General features: G+C 44.0%; 1 protein-coding gene across 2 annotated transcripts in view; it reads right to left on the bottom strand.

Annotated features, from left to right (window-relative positions):
- The window catches only part of PPM1L (protein phosphatase, Mg2+/Mn2+ dependent 1L), a 301,867-nt gene that overhangs the window by 12,364 nt on the left and 274,501 nt on the right, over positions 1-15,002 (bottom strand). For both annotated transcript variants that reach the window (XM_078069934.1, XM_078069935.1), the window contains exon 3: positions 1,353-1,514. In XM_078069934.1, the coding sequence (XP_077926060.1) occupies positions 1,353-1,514 (162 nt within the window). The remainder of the gene's footprint in view (positions 1-1,352; positions 1,515-15,002) is intronic.

Here is a 15,002-nt window from a genome sequence, read left to right on the forward strand (position 1 = left end):
TCAGAGCTTGATAGATACTCCTAAAATATAGTTTGTTCCATCCCACAACAAAAAGCCTGACTAAAGCTCTCATTAAAAATTATTCTGCATCTCAAGCAGTTACTGAAGCAGGAGGTTGTAATACATTTCAACAGTTTTTGACTCAAAAGTACAGTTTCCTACTGTGAAAACTCAAATGTTGATTAGGTTCCGGGCAGAGGCTGACCTGTAGAGAGAGGGAGTCAACTGCAATTACCCCGGGCAGCAGGGGCCCATTCTGGTTAGAGACCCAGGGTACGTGAGCTCCCCTTGGACAGCTGGGCCTGCCGCCTGGCATATCGTGCAGAGCCAACATGCTGCAGTTGTCAGTCTGGAGAGGGAGGGAGTCCTCCTTTCCATGGGTAGAAAAGAATCCCCCAAAGTGAATCATGAAAATGTAATCATCAACTGATAATCTTCCTTCAAGTCTTTGTCCTAATATCACCTTAGTGAGGCCTGTAGTGACGACCCCCGATACTCCCCATTCCCTTGCCTGCTTTATGTCTCTTCATAATAGTTATCACTTTATAATATACTAGATAATTTACTTATTTTTACTTATTTATTGTTAACATGCCCCATCCCATCCCAATTCCAGAATGTAAGTTTGTATCCCCAGTCTCTAGATGTTGAAAAAAAAATGAAAAGAGCCCCCCCCCCGCAACCCCAGAATCTTTACTTGTGCCAGGCACTGAGCTAGATGCTGGGAGTATAGAGAGGAACAAGACCAAATTCCTGCCCTCAAAGAGCTCACAATCAGGAAGGCAGAACAGATAAGAGAGCCAGGTATGTCCATAATGTGAAAGGTAACCCAAAAGGTTACCCAAATAGGATGTTGGGAAAATGAAGGGGCACCTAACCTAGACTGAGGGAGCCTTTGGTGCAGTGACAGGGAAGGCTTACCAAAAGGATACCCTTAAACTGGGTCTTAAAGGACAAGTAATTGTTATCCACTGGCTGGTGGGGCTGGCACCTGCCAAGGTACAGAGCTAGCAGAAACATGGCTCACTTGGGGAACGGTTAGTTTGGTGTGGCTGGAGGGAAGCAGGGTAAGGCAAGCAGGAGCCCAAAGATCTCATTAGCCTTTAAACTAGGAAAGGGCTTTTTGGGGGGCTCTTTTGGAATCTTTGGCCACGAGGAGGGCAAGTTCGGTGGCCATTTATTTGCCAAGAAATGTCACAAAGTCAAGTCTCAGCTACCTCAGCAGCAGCCTCTGTGCTGATCTACTAGTCACGGGGTAACTGAATATCTTATCCCCCACAGGCAGTCCAAGCAAGCCACCCTGTTCACCGGACAGGATGGCAGACAGTACTTGGAAGTGTTCACAAGCTCACCAGCTCTCTTTATCCTCTTTCTCTCCTTCAGTTGGTAAGGCTTGTGATCATGAGACAGAGGAATGGCGTTCCCGTCCTTGTCACACAGGACCCCTCTCGAGTCACCCACATTGGCCACCGTGAGGTCCTTATCTGATAGTAGAGCAATCAGACACGTTGTACCTGGGAAACGGAGGAGAGAGGCATTGTAAGAGGTCAGCGGTGCGTTGAGATTCAGCTATTTCTTGTTGTTACTGGATTCTTCGGTCATTAAAACTGCTCCTGCTGGGTGAGAATTTAACTCCAGACACTCCTGAGAATGATGGCTGTTCACTTCAACAACACTGATCAAATCTGACAGGCAGTTTTCTTAACCATGTTAGAATGTTACTGAAATAGGCTAGGATAACATTATCATTTTCCCAAATCATTTTTGTTTCTGCTCCTCTTAATTTAAACACATATCACATTTAAAAGGATTAGGAGAGAATCAAAATCAGTCTGAAGCTTCTGGCAGTTGATATATTTTTTTTGCTTCTCATTGGTGCCTCCTTTCTGTGGAGCCCCAGTTGAAAGTGGGGAGGAGGGGGTCTTGTGAGCTCCTCGACTGGAGGGTCTGGAAGAGGCAGTAAATGACAGATACCAACAGCCTGATCCTATGGCGCCGTGAAGGAGCTGCCTATACAAAGTCTGATGCAAAGACGGGCAGCCAGAAACAGGTCGGCTCCAGGGTGTGATGGGGGCAGACTATAAAGGCAGAAGCAGAAAAACCTACAGTGAAGACAGAAATGAGATCTAGGTAGAGGGGAGGTGGGGGTTGGGGTGGTCAGAGCCAGAAGGGGAGCCAGACGGATGACCTGCTTGCCTGGAACCTTTAAAAGACACAAAAGGACAAGCTCTTCTCAAACCCCTCTTGAAATGAGAGTGGATAAAAGCAAATAGAGATGGACAGTGTGGTCCCCCTGGAGCCTGGCCTTATGTCCTGCCTGGTGTCCTCAGTCCAACTGTTTCCTCTCTCCTGCCTCCCTCCTGACAGTGTCACTGAGTGTGCAAATGCGGGCTGAAATGTACGACCCATTAAGCTGTTGCTTGAAACTGTTAACGCCTTTGCTTGTGAAAATTGTCCATCAGTGTCTTCATTAGTATTTCCCTCCTCATTTAGAAGGTCCTATTCTATAACAGAATGTAAACTGCACCTAAACAGCTCTTTAGCCTTCACAGAACAATAAACAAGACTGAATTCTTAAGTGGACACAAAGAATAAATACAGGTCAATATCAGGAGCAGGGAGAATAATTAGAATATTTAGCATATTCAGGTATTATATTTCAGTTTGAAATTCCATTCTTAAGCCATTTAACTCAAAACTGCCTTGGTCGGCAATGGAAGTACATGAAATATTGGTCAACTCAGGATTTCTGATATGAAAAGCTTTGTGAAAGAAAAAAAAAGTCTAATCTTAGGGATTCCAAGCAAATTGCAAATCTTTTACCTTTAAAAAACACTGTAAAAATGAAAACGTAAACACAAAAACCATTCATACCATTAGAAATTGTTATTCTCAGTTTTTGCTTAGTTGCCTTTTGGTTTTCAAACATTCTCACTTTGTCCTCAAGCATCTGATTAGGTTAACTTGTCTAACACAATCAGAGACTATAAGGCACATTCGTAAAGTCTGAAGGTGAAATAGAAACTTTATTGGATATTGCATGGCTTGGGGGCAGTGCATTCATAGACCTCTTCGAGTTGTCTCTTTGGCCCTCTTCACCTCTTTCCTTCTCACTCTGCACACTCTGACAGACCCTGTTCCTGACCCTGGCCTCCACTACCATCTAAGCCTGTGCCGCTGGCCCGGTTGACACTCCTGAGGTCCGTATCAACTGGTGTGGAGGTGTTTCGATTTTCCTGTACCGCCGGGGATCCAGGGAAGGGCTCTGCGGCCTCCCTTTGAGAAGAACAGAGGGATCCACCTGGCTCTGGGCCCCTTTCCCCACCCCATTTCAGCACAGCAGGTCTACACCCATCTGTTAGCTGTACTGAGCTGTCACGTAAGTCTTTTTTTTTAATAAAAGAGGGGAGAAGTCATTCCTACAGCTAGAAAAAAAATTGAAATGTAATCGCATATGTGATTAAGAATCACTGAAGGGTTTTAAGCAGGATAGTGTCATGGTGAGATATGTGTTCTAAAAGATCGTTCCAGTGGCAATATGGAAGATAAAGTGGAACCAGGGAGAAAGATAGAGATAATGAAGATCTGAATTAATGTAGTAAACATAGAGATAGAGGGTAGGAGACAGATTATTTAAAGCCTAAATGGAGAGGTCATAGAGAGTGAGGGAAATAAAGGAGAGGGGAACAAATCTAGGGTAATGTCCTACCTTCTAGACGGTGGGTGGGGGGAGACCTGGGTGTTCCATAGACAAGGACTTAAGGGGATGTCTGCTTGGGGCTTCTGGGAAAGGCTTTCTCTCTCACTAAAGGAGACACAATGAAGAAAATGACCCACTTCTTTGGTCCAGTGTTGGCTCACCTGTTTCCCAGAACTGTGGCAGCCATCTTGAAATATGAGGCAATATGCCTCCGGGTCAAGGCACTCTGCTGCAGGTAGAGCAGAGAGGTAAAGAGCCTGAGTCCCTAAGATATCACGGAATGGCTGAACCAGCCTGAAAAGGGCTTGTTCTGTGAGACATTAAACATCTTTACTGCTCATGGCTTTTTAAGCTGGATTTTTCTGCTCCTTGTAGCATCCTAACTGGTTCAGGGGCTTATAGTCCAATAAGGGGGTCTTTGGGTGGATTTAGAGTGTCTGCTTTGCTTTACTCACATGTTGTTGCATATACCTAAGATTCCTGGCCTGCCAATTCCTTTGTCAAGGACACAATTCCATTGTTTCCGTGGGTAAAAACGATCTATCTCATGACATGTATTTCAGAAATTTATTGCTTTGAGACAGCTGGGACTGCCTTTGTTAACAATAGAATCTTAGACCTGGCCAAAACGGGTGAGCCCCAGATGGTGGATTAGAGCTGCAGGCAGTTTTTAGGATCACTGAAATGTCACCTTTCCCTCTCTATAGAAACCTGCCTATATCCTGGGTGGCGGCCCAAGCCTAATCTTCAAAAACTGCTTCACTGCAGGCAATTTATCGTTTGTGCCTTGCAGTTGTAGTTTGGGGTTGCAAGAGAGAGTCTATAATGTAATCTTACTTTACAGAACAAACTACCTTGTTGCTGAAAGACTCCAGAAAAACATCATGTCCAAGAGAAAATGGACAAAATCACCTTTTCTTTTGCTTGCATGAGAAAAAAACACCCCCCCAAATTTTGGCCACAAGTTTTGATATAAAAGATTTATTCCATCATAGTACTATTTGTCACATGCCAGGGTCTGACAATATTACTTAATACCTCAGGATGTTTCTATATTAACAATTTAATCTAGAAGAGAATGTAATTGCAAATCTGGAAGATATCTTGGAAATTTAACCTATTAACCTCACTTCACAGATTAAAAAAATGAAAAAAAGCAAATTCACACAGACTAGACTTCAATGTCCTAATCGAGTGAGGTCTAGCAAGTTATTTAACTTTCAAGCCGCAGAAAATGGCACCACAATCCAGTTACTCAAGCTAGGAGTCATCCTTGTTTTTCTTGTTTCTTTTCTTTTCCTCATTCCTAACATTCAGTCCTGCATTAAGTTCTGCCACTCTTACCTTTAAGGTACATCTTAAACCCCTCCAGCTTTCTTGTTCTCATTGCGTTGACTCTAGTCCAAGCCACTGTCCTTTCTGAGCGCTGCTATTTCAGCGTCAGGTGAAAATGATGGTGGGCAGGTCCTGCATGGTCTGGCCCCCACCCAAACTGTCCAATGTCATATCATACTACTCTTTCCCTTGCTTTCCCTCCCTTCTGCTGCCCAAACATGCCAATCCTTTCGTTGTCTTCTGTTCCCTCTGCCTAGTATATTTCCCTGTCTTTGACACCAGCTGATTAATGCATATGGGATGTCTTAGTACAAGTGTGACATCATCAGACAGGTCTTCTCTGATGGGGTAGATCTTATCTCCTCTTTACTCCCCTCACTGCCCTCACAATGCACAACTGTGTAAATATCTTGTATATTTATTTAAACAATTTAATTAATGCCAATCTTCCCCTGTACAATATAAACTTCACAAGGGTAAAGACATTGCTTGTTTTCCCTACTACAATGCTGATGCCTAGAACATGGCAGGTACTCAATATCTGCTGAATAAACAAAGTAACAGATGAATGAATAAATAATCACACACTGTCTCTTTGATCCCGATCTGACATAATGCTAAGCTCCTTCTGACTTGCTCCGAACACGTCCACATCGGTCAATAATGCGATGCACACCATCTTCCAGATATTGCCACAGCAGGGAGACGCTCAACCGTAGCAAAATACATTTTACACGTTGATCAAAACATGAGGACCGTCCTGTAAGGTATAACCCCGCTCACAGGCACACTGCCCGTAACTAGAGAGAGCCTCCTGCCCAGGCCTGTCCCGAGTTCTTCCCGCCAGCCAGCTGAGGCTTCTCGTCCAATGCAAATGAAACATGGGCAGGGCTTCTATCCTCACCACACCCTCCAAAGCCGTGGCACCTTGTGAAGTGATGAAAGTGCCCCATGGCTGTCATTACAGGCACATTCAGTATCTGCTTCTGACCTCAGTTTGTACTTGAGCGAATCACGCAGTTTCACATTGTCCTGTTAATTCTTGTTTTCTTTAGGGAAAACCCACAAATGCAAATTAGTCATTAGTCTATTCCTCTAAACCAGCATTCTCCCCTCTGATGTAATTTCTGGGAGACAGACAAAGTAAAGGCACACAAGAAAATCTCTTCTAGACTTATCTAAATATTCTGGTTGGATGATATTAGGCACTTCATTCACTTGGTGAGTTGAGCTTGAGAAAAATGTAAATCTTTTTTTTTTTCTTTTAAGTGGACTCCACATCCAGCATGGATCTCACGACCCTGAGATTAAGACCTGAGCTGAGATCAAGAGCCGGATGCTTAACCAAATGAGCCACCGGGGTGCCCTGAGAAAAATGTAAATCCTAATGGAGGTTAAGTAACTTGGGTTAGTTCGTGCATCTTTGGAAACCCTGGTTATCAGTATTTTTAAAACTTAGTTTAATTAATAGCAAAGTGGTAATAACAATTTGCTCAGCACTATAAACGCCACTAAGTGGCTCACAAACACACTTGTAGTTGATTTCCTGACTCGTCAGTGTGGGTGAGGGGCAGGTATTATTGCCCCCCTTTGAGCAGACAGGAAAATGGGGCGCAGAGACTTCCAGTGTCTTATCCATGGTGACACCGCTCAAGGCACATGTACTGAGTGACTACGTGACTAAAAAACCTGGGAGTCCAGAGTGATTACTCTAGTAATAACAACGACAGACCCTACGACTGAAATTTTTCATTATAATGCTAAACACATTGTGTAACTTAATCTGCATTACCCTTCAAGATAAAGCATAGTTGTCCCCATTTTCCAGATGGGGAAACTAGGTCTCGGGTAGGATAACAACCTGGCCAGGTCACACACTTGGACCGTCTGATTCCACTTTAACAATCAGCGCTTCTTCCTATTCTAACCTGTTCTCCTACTCCCAGAAGTCAAGATTTCTGTGACCTGTTTCTACCTTTCTGTTTTGAATGGTCCCCATCAACTAGCCCCCTTTTACAGTGTACCTTGGTGCAAGTCACAGAAAAGTTTGAGAGTCAGGAAAAAATTTGATTATGTGATACGAAGTTCACGTAATAGAAATGTGACTGTATTCACTTAAACAAAGCTGGTACAGGGCACATTCTCAATAACGAGCAATCAGAAGGCAGCCAAACCTCTCCGAAATCAGAAACAAGTGGCTGGGATGAGTTGACCTCTAGGTCCTTTTCAACTTTAATATCCTGCTGCTCTTGAATTGGAACTGCAAACTCCAATGTCTCCAGGGAAGTAGGCCAGTAAGAAAAAGCTTGTGGCCCTTCTGGAGTAGCATTATCCCCCTACTTTTGACAGAAGCACGGGTTCTGAAGTGTTTTCTCTTTTTTTTTAAAGATTTTATTTATTTATTTGACAGAGAGAGACACATCCAGGGAGGGAACACAAGCAGGGGGAGAGGGAGAAGCAGGCTTCCCGCTGAGCAGGGAGCCCGATGGGGGGCTTGATCCCAGGACCCCGGGATCACGACCTGAGCCGAAGGCAGACGCTCAACGACTGAGCCACCCAGGCGCCCCTCTGAAGTGTTTTCTACTCTAAGAGAGGGCAGGCAGGAGGACAAGGCACAATGGGCCTTGGGTTTCGGTGTCAGGTCCACAACACGGAGTGTGCGTGGGGCTTGCGGTGAACACATGCGAAGGGGACAGCAGTTGCTCAGCGATGAAGGTCACTGCCATGTGGGAATGCAGGCCCCTTGTGAATAGTTCTTCAGATTTTTTTTTAAGTTTATTTACTTATTTAAATAATCTCTACACCCAACGTGGGGCTCGAACTCAACCCTGAGATCAAGAGTCACACGCTCCTCTGACCGGGCCAGCCAGGTGCCCCTTTCTTCAGATTTTTTAAGGGAAGCCATTGTTATGTGAACTCTCCTGATTTTTAAATGTTGGCAGCTTTTATTTAAAAAAAACAGTGCAAGCCAAACAAAAGGCAACTGTGGTCAAATGATTCTTTGACTCATTAGGCTAACAGCCTCTTTTTGGGCCAGGGTGATGCCTTCCTTATTCATTGTTGTATATATATATTTTTTTAATCAGAAAGTCCTTTAAAAGAAAGTGCTTCTTATAGCACTCATTCCATAATAGTGCTTTGTACACTGCACAGGCTCTGAATGCTAAGGGCGATGCTAAGCATCGATGCTAAGCACTGAGGTGACATGAGGTGCCTTTACAGCATGTTCCAGGGGTAGCACTGGCACGACTCACGCCTTGGACTTTGGAAATATATATATTCTAACCATGTAAATATTCATACCCTTATTAAAAAAATACATGAGCAGGGCTATATAGGTGATGAGATTTTAGACCACTTTGTTTTCTTTATATTTTTCTGTATTAAGATGAACACGATATGTCATTTAAAACCAAAATGTATTCACAACACTTCAGGAGCAGATCCACTGCATAAAGCAAAGTATACAAGACATAAAACAGGAAAAGCAGAGCTGACAATCTCGGTACAGCTGGAAACAAAGCCCAGGAGAACAGCAGCGACAATGGTGACAGCAGCACGGCCCACAGACAGTTCAAGTTCAGATTCAAATTCTACCATCAGTGACTATCCATCAGTGACTCAGTGACAGACAAGCAAGCCTCAGCTGCCTTTAGGCCCCGCAGCTCCCCCCGCCCTGCCAAATAGCCTCACCTTACCTCTAGCAGAGCTACCTTCAACTTCTCCTCAGAGCAGAACTCCCTGCCCTAGTGCCAGTCAAAGCACATTACCCTCAACCCCTTGTGCTCCCCACCCCCACTTTCCATATGCCCACAGCTATGATTTAAAAACTGGAGTCATGAGGGGCACCTGGGTGGTTCAGTCAGTTAAGCATCTGACTCTTGGTTTCAACTCAGGTCGTGATCTCAAGGGTGTGAGATGGAGCCCCATGTCGGGCTCTGCTCAGTGTGGAGTCTGCTTGACTCTTTCTCCCTGGGGCGCCTGGGTGGCTCAGTCGGTTAGGCGTCTGCCTTCGGCTCAGGTCATGATCCCAGGGTCCTGGGATCGAGCCCCGCATCGGGCTCCCTGCTCAGCAGGAAGCCTGCTTCTCTTTCCTCCTGGCTCGTGCCTGCTCATGCTCACTGCCCCTATCTCTCTCTTGCCTCTCTAATAAATAAATGAAATCTTTTTAAAAAAGACTCTCCCTCTGTGCCCCCCTCACATGCTCTCTCTCTCTCTCTAAAATAAATACATAAATCTTTTTTAAAAAAGATAAAAACTGGAGTCACGAGAATCCTTATTTTCTGAAATACACCTTACCACAACATTTTCTTATGTGAGAGACACTGTAGTTTTATTTTTTCTTGGAGTGGGAGTCGGAGGCTGGGCAGAATGGGGAAAACCAGGTAGAATGAACATGGCTTGGGAGCCTTGTTTCATAATGCTCCAGGACACGCTCCCACACAATGCCACATAGTGACGCCCCTCTGTGACATCAAGTGTTCTGTAAAAGTATAAGGAAAAGTGCCATTTTTTTCTTTAGGAAAGGGAGCAAGAGATTGAGGGTGGGGTGGAGAAGAGGTCGCCAGTGGTAGGGAAGGGGAGGGGGAGACGGGGACACACACACACACAGATGCATGACAGAGAATTTTGGTGAAGGTGTCAACAGCCTGAAGGCCATTCAATATATGCAGCATGGGAAAACCAACACATTTATAGGATGAGGAGAATTAGGTTTATCTTGTAAAGTTCTGACAATGAATGTTAGCTCAATAACACAATTCCAGGGCCTAGATGACATCCGGGCACGGTGACAGACAGAAATTATATTGGTGAGCAACATATTGGAAAAAGAGCGCGCGAAGGCAGTCACTAATGAAAGAATCATGGGGAATGATAAGATCACTGTCAGCGGGGACTTCCAGCCTCCACCTCCCACAGCCACCGTTGTGCTGAGCCCTGAAACACAGACACAGTGCCAGGTAGTTTGTAGATAAGACTCCCTGGCCCCCATCCCGTGTCTGCATAATCTTTAAGTCCGCCAAAGCTGACCTGCTCCGAGCTTGTTCGACAGTCTTTCTTGTAATAATTAACGCCACGGCAGAGACAGACTTGTCAGGGCTGATCTGTTGTCTGGAAAACTAAAGAGGGAGCTCTAATCTTTCCTTCTTTATTCCTTTTCTCTCGTCTACTGCCTGAGTCCTTGTTCCCTCAGACACAGGCCCTCTTCAACGTTACATTAATGTATGTAGCTGGGCCGGGAGAATCACCGCTCGTTCGGCTAACTCCGTGCACAAGGTTATTGAATTAATACTAATTAACGATTCATACTAAAAACCAATAGTTCCACTGTAATGAGTTTTATAGTAGTAATGAGGCTGAAAGTTATTTTATGCTATGAGAGCCTAGAGTGGGAGGCATCTGGAAAGAGATCTATGTGTGTAGAGAGGCTTGTACCAGCCAAGTGATGAGAACTACCACATACTGACCATTTACTGTGAGTCAGGCCCTATGCCCAATCCTTGGCATAGGTAATTTCTTTAATCTTAACAGCCTATGAGGTACTATAATCTCCATTTTGCAGATGACAAAACTGAGATTAAGAGATTAGCTCAAGGTCACACAGCTAGAGAGTGGCAAAACTCAACCAGTGTGTTGCCGGAGTGTTCGTTGCTTTCAACCTGGAGGCAGGCTGTTGCTAGCCCATATTCAGTGTTTCTGTGCAAAGCAGAAAAAGGTATTTCTTCCCTAAGACATTTTACTACCATCTCCATAAAATCACTAAAATACATATTTAGGTACATATGGGGAACCCTGCTTCTAAGGCCATACCCTGCCTCCACCCACCCCAGGAAGAAAGCCACCATAGAAGAAGGCCACTCAATGAGGAATTCCAGCAGAAGAGCACATTAGAGGGTTTCTACTTCACACAGAGACTGGCAGGAGCCCCAGAGCCAACCTGAAGAATGAAATATTGTTAGCAACATCTCTAAGGCTGCATGTGAGTCTTACTGAGGACACATTAAGGACTTCTTCACTCAAGATCTGAAGTACTAGTATGGCAAACTCTCTTTGTGGGTTTCCAAAGGGAGGAAGCAGGGATGGGACACACCCATATATGTAGGGAGGCGTATGAGTCCCTGGGCTGGGCAAAGATAGAAAGCTCCCCCAAATCGCACCTTTTTGGGTCCTGCTTTGCAACCCAAAGCTGCCTCAACACCCCCCCCATCACATTCCAGAGGGCACAGTGGCAGGAATAACATTTTATGAGAAAAAGGTCTATTACAAATTGTGAATTTTCATTTCCTCAGATTTTTGCCTGAGCAAAAATTTCACCCATTGAGCTTGGCAGACACTGAATGTGAGCTGGTCAACTGGATGACAAATTCTATTATTTTAAACCCTAGTGCTATGTAGTTTAATTCTAGATTTAGGTATACTTGGGCTCTTCCTTGGCAAACATATAGTAATTAATAAAATGACTAGAAGAAATAAGAAACAGTGTATCAGTGCCAGAAAGGTTTTTTTCCACAAATGAGGTATGACATCCTAAATATGAAAAATAATCTATTTAATGGGGTGGGGGGAGGTCATAATTCAAGCTTTTAGAATCTGACCCATCAGATTCACTTAATTTTCACACTTCGCCAGAGTTAAAATATAGATGTGTCGTCTGTTGCTCTTGCTTGCTGTTTTGAAATTGAAATGTTCTTCAACTTTACTTTCAAATGCTGTAATAATAATCTTTATTTCACCCTTGAGTGTGGCTTATGGACAGCCTTCTAATCCTTCCTTTTCAGTTAAGTATGAACATGTTAAAGAGAGTTGGTTCCTATTAAACCGATCGCATGTGTTGGGGAGACTTACAAAACGCTAGCAGGTCCTCTTGCTACAGGAGATTTTACCTCTACTCGCTGGGCATGACTATTTTGAGGTACAAGGAAGCAGACAAGCTTTTGTGATGCCTACTGATACACTTCTCATAACTACTGCTGATATTTAGTTCAGATGATATAGCATGCTACTGAACTTAATTTATAATTATATTATCACATACTGGATCCTAAGTCCAGTATCTATTAATGATAAATAAAATTAATTTCATGGTTCTTTGCTTCTTCCTACACAAGCCAGAGAAGCGCTGTCTACATTTTTTCAAGTCTTCACGTTATTTGAGAATTCTTCAGTGAGATATCTCACTTCTCTTTAGGGTTCCCAGCAAATTACAAGTACTGTCTCTGCTTCTTTATGTATGCTGTGGGAGTGGGTATAATAGGAACTTCAGACACTGAGCTTTATAAAAGGGCCATTTGCTTTTTAATAAAAGGCAGAGAGGAGAAAGGCAGAGAGAGAAGAGGGGAGAGGAAGGCTGAAAACGAGGGGCGCAGCCTGAGTCCTCTGGTGCTTTAACCACTAATTACACTTTTTTTGACCTTTTTTTTTCTCTTAGTGTAGAATCAACCCTCTTCCCTTTGGTTTCAATTAAAAACAAACCTGGCCTTTGGTTTGTTCAGTTATCATTATTTAAATTACCGTATAGCTATAAATCTATTTACGTATTCATGTGTTGGAAGAAGGCCATTTGGAGATATCCCCTGAAGTTCCTGTCCCCTTGCATGTACACGACCCTACTTCATTCAGTCTGTGGCATTCGTCATCCTAGGGAAGACTAGGATTGCTGTGGCCCAAGTGCAAAGAGAAAGAAGTAGTCATGTTTAGCTTTTGAGCTTTAAAGAGACTATGGAAGCTCACAAAGAAACAGTATTCTCAAGAGAAAATCTTTTTGAGCATCCATCAGTCCAGGTTCTGGACTAAACCACAGGCATATGAAGATGGAGCAAACAGCGAGTTTTCCTGTTCATGAGTCCTCCCTTCCTGGCCCCCCACCACTAAGGTTGGCCAAGTGGTGGGGGTTTGGGGGAATGGAGGGGAGACAAAGAGGAAAACAGGAGGGCGTCTTTGATGTTAGGTCTCTAAGAATCATGTGGAGCTTGAAGCACAGAAGACCTAGACCTTGCTTTCCAGGGCACAGCCCAAGAAATCATAAACCTTTGTCCCAGTATGGAGACGCAAAGGTTGAATGAGCTCATGTAGGCAGCCTCGTGTGAAGAAACAGAACCACTGAGAAGTCCTGGGCTTCCCCTGAGGGAGGAAGGGCAACTCTCAGGTGCTTCAGAGCTGGGATGAGTGGGCCTTCCAACCACAGGTTCTGGAGACCTGGATCATCCCAGCAGATATACCAGGACAGTAACTCAGATCACTCCTGGGGAAGAGGGGAATGAAAACATGAACTTAATAGAAGAACGTGAGAAAAATCAGGAAATTATGGAATATACCTGGAAGTAAACAGAGCAAGATTTTAGAATCAGATCCAATGTGGATTCAAAATCCAAGTTATATTCAGTTCTAGAGAGATAAATGAAGATACATCTTTATACGTTTACTTTGTAGCTGTGTAGTGTGTGTGGATGGAGAGATAGAGGATAGATATCTCATGTCTATTGCCCATTACACATCTTAAATTTTACCCTGGCCTAGCAGTTATGAAATTTAACTTTAAAAATACTATAGCCAGTACCAACAATGTTTGATAACCAGACGTGACTCCCCTGGCCACCAAGTCAATTAGCACGCATCTATTACTGAAGAATTCTAGCTGGAAGGAGAAACAGTCTCCAAAGCCGAGTTTGCCCTTCAGAGGCATGCCATTGGCAGGTTCTGCAGTTACACATAAATTATTTCCAGACAATCTCTTCCATCCAAACACAACACAGTCACTGATATCCCCATTTAAAGGGACAAAATAAAGGCTGTATAATTATGTTCATTTAGAACAAATAAATAAAACCAAATCAGATTTGGGGCCGATTTCATCCAATACTTATTAACTTTCCAGCTTGCTTTGGGTTCAATGGACTATGAGACTGACTCTAAAGCTGTGTCTCCAGGCAAGCTGCAGTCCCAAAGATCTGGTAAAATCCTTCTGGCCCATCTGGGCACATACCAAAAAGTGATATCCCATCTATGCCTCAACAACTGGGACAATACCAAGTGCCTGGGTGGTGCAGTCAGTTGGGCGACCCTGCTTCTTGGTTTTCGTTCAGGTCATGATCTCTGGGTTGTGAGATCCAGCCCAATGTTGGGCTTCGAGCTCAGCATGGAATCTGCTTGGGATTCTCATTCCCTCTCCCTCTGCCCATCCCCCCCGTTCTCTCTCTCTCTCTCTCAAATAAATAAATAAATCTTTAAAAAAAAAAACCTGAGAAAATGCAGCCATGTTATTTTGTGAAAATGACCCTCTTTCTCCTCTTTCTCATACATCAATCTCCTGTACCTAATAATAAATACAAGATTGTGTATGTGCGCGCATGCTAAATAGCTTTATGTTCTTTGTTCCCTCATTCAGTGCCTACTGCATGCAAATTACTAGGCTTGATGCTGGAACAATAAAGATAAACAAGATACAGTCCTTAATCCCAAGGCATTTACTGCCTAATGACCAGATGGAAACAGACCTTAGAACCCAGCCTGGCAAATGCTTTGACAGTGCTATGAGAGCCTGGGTGTGTGGATGGGAGTGACGTCAGGGAAGGAGCTTGGCTCAGTTTGGGGAGATGGTAGGTGGTGGGGAGAAATCCAGGGAGGACGATGGGGAGGAAATGAGACCATAGCTCTCTCTTTTTAAAAGATTTTATTTATTTATTTGAGAGAGAGAGAGAGAGCACGAGAGAGAGCATGAATGGGGGCGGGGCAGGCAGAGGGAGAAGGAGGAACAGACTCCTAGCTGGGCAGGGAGTTCGACATGGGGCTCGGTTCCAGGATCCTGGGATCATGACCTGAGCCAAAGGCAGCCACTTAACTGACTGAGCCACCCACGCACCCTGACCATTGCCTTCTCTTGAAGGTATAGCAGGGTAATGAATTCGCATAGCCAAAAGAAAGAGGTATAAAAAATTTTGGCATAAAGAAAGAGGCAAAAAAAAAAAAA

This window comes from Halichoerus grypus, chromosome 1 (assembly GCF_964656455.1).
Source record: "Halichoerus grypus chromosome 1, mHalGry1.hap1.1, whole genome shotgun sequence".
In the NCBI taxonomy this organism is placed as follows: Eukaryota; Metazoa; Chordata; class Mammalia; order Carnivora; family Phocidae; genus Halichoerus; species Halichoerus grypus.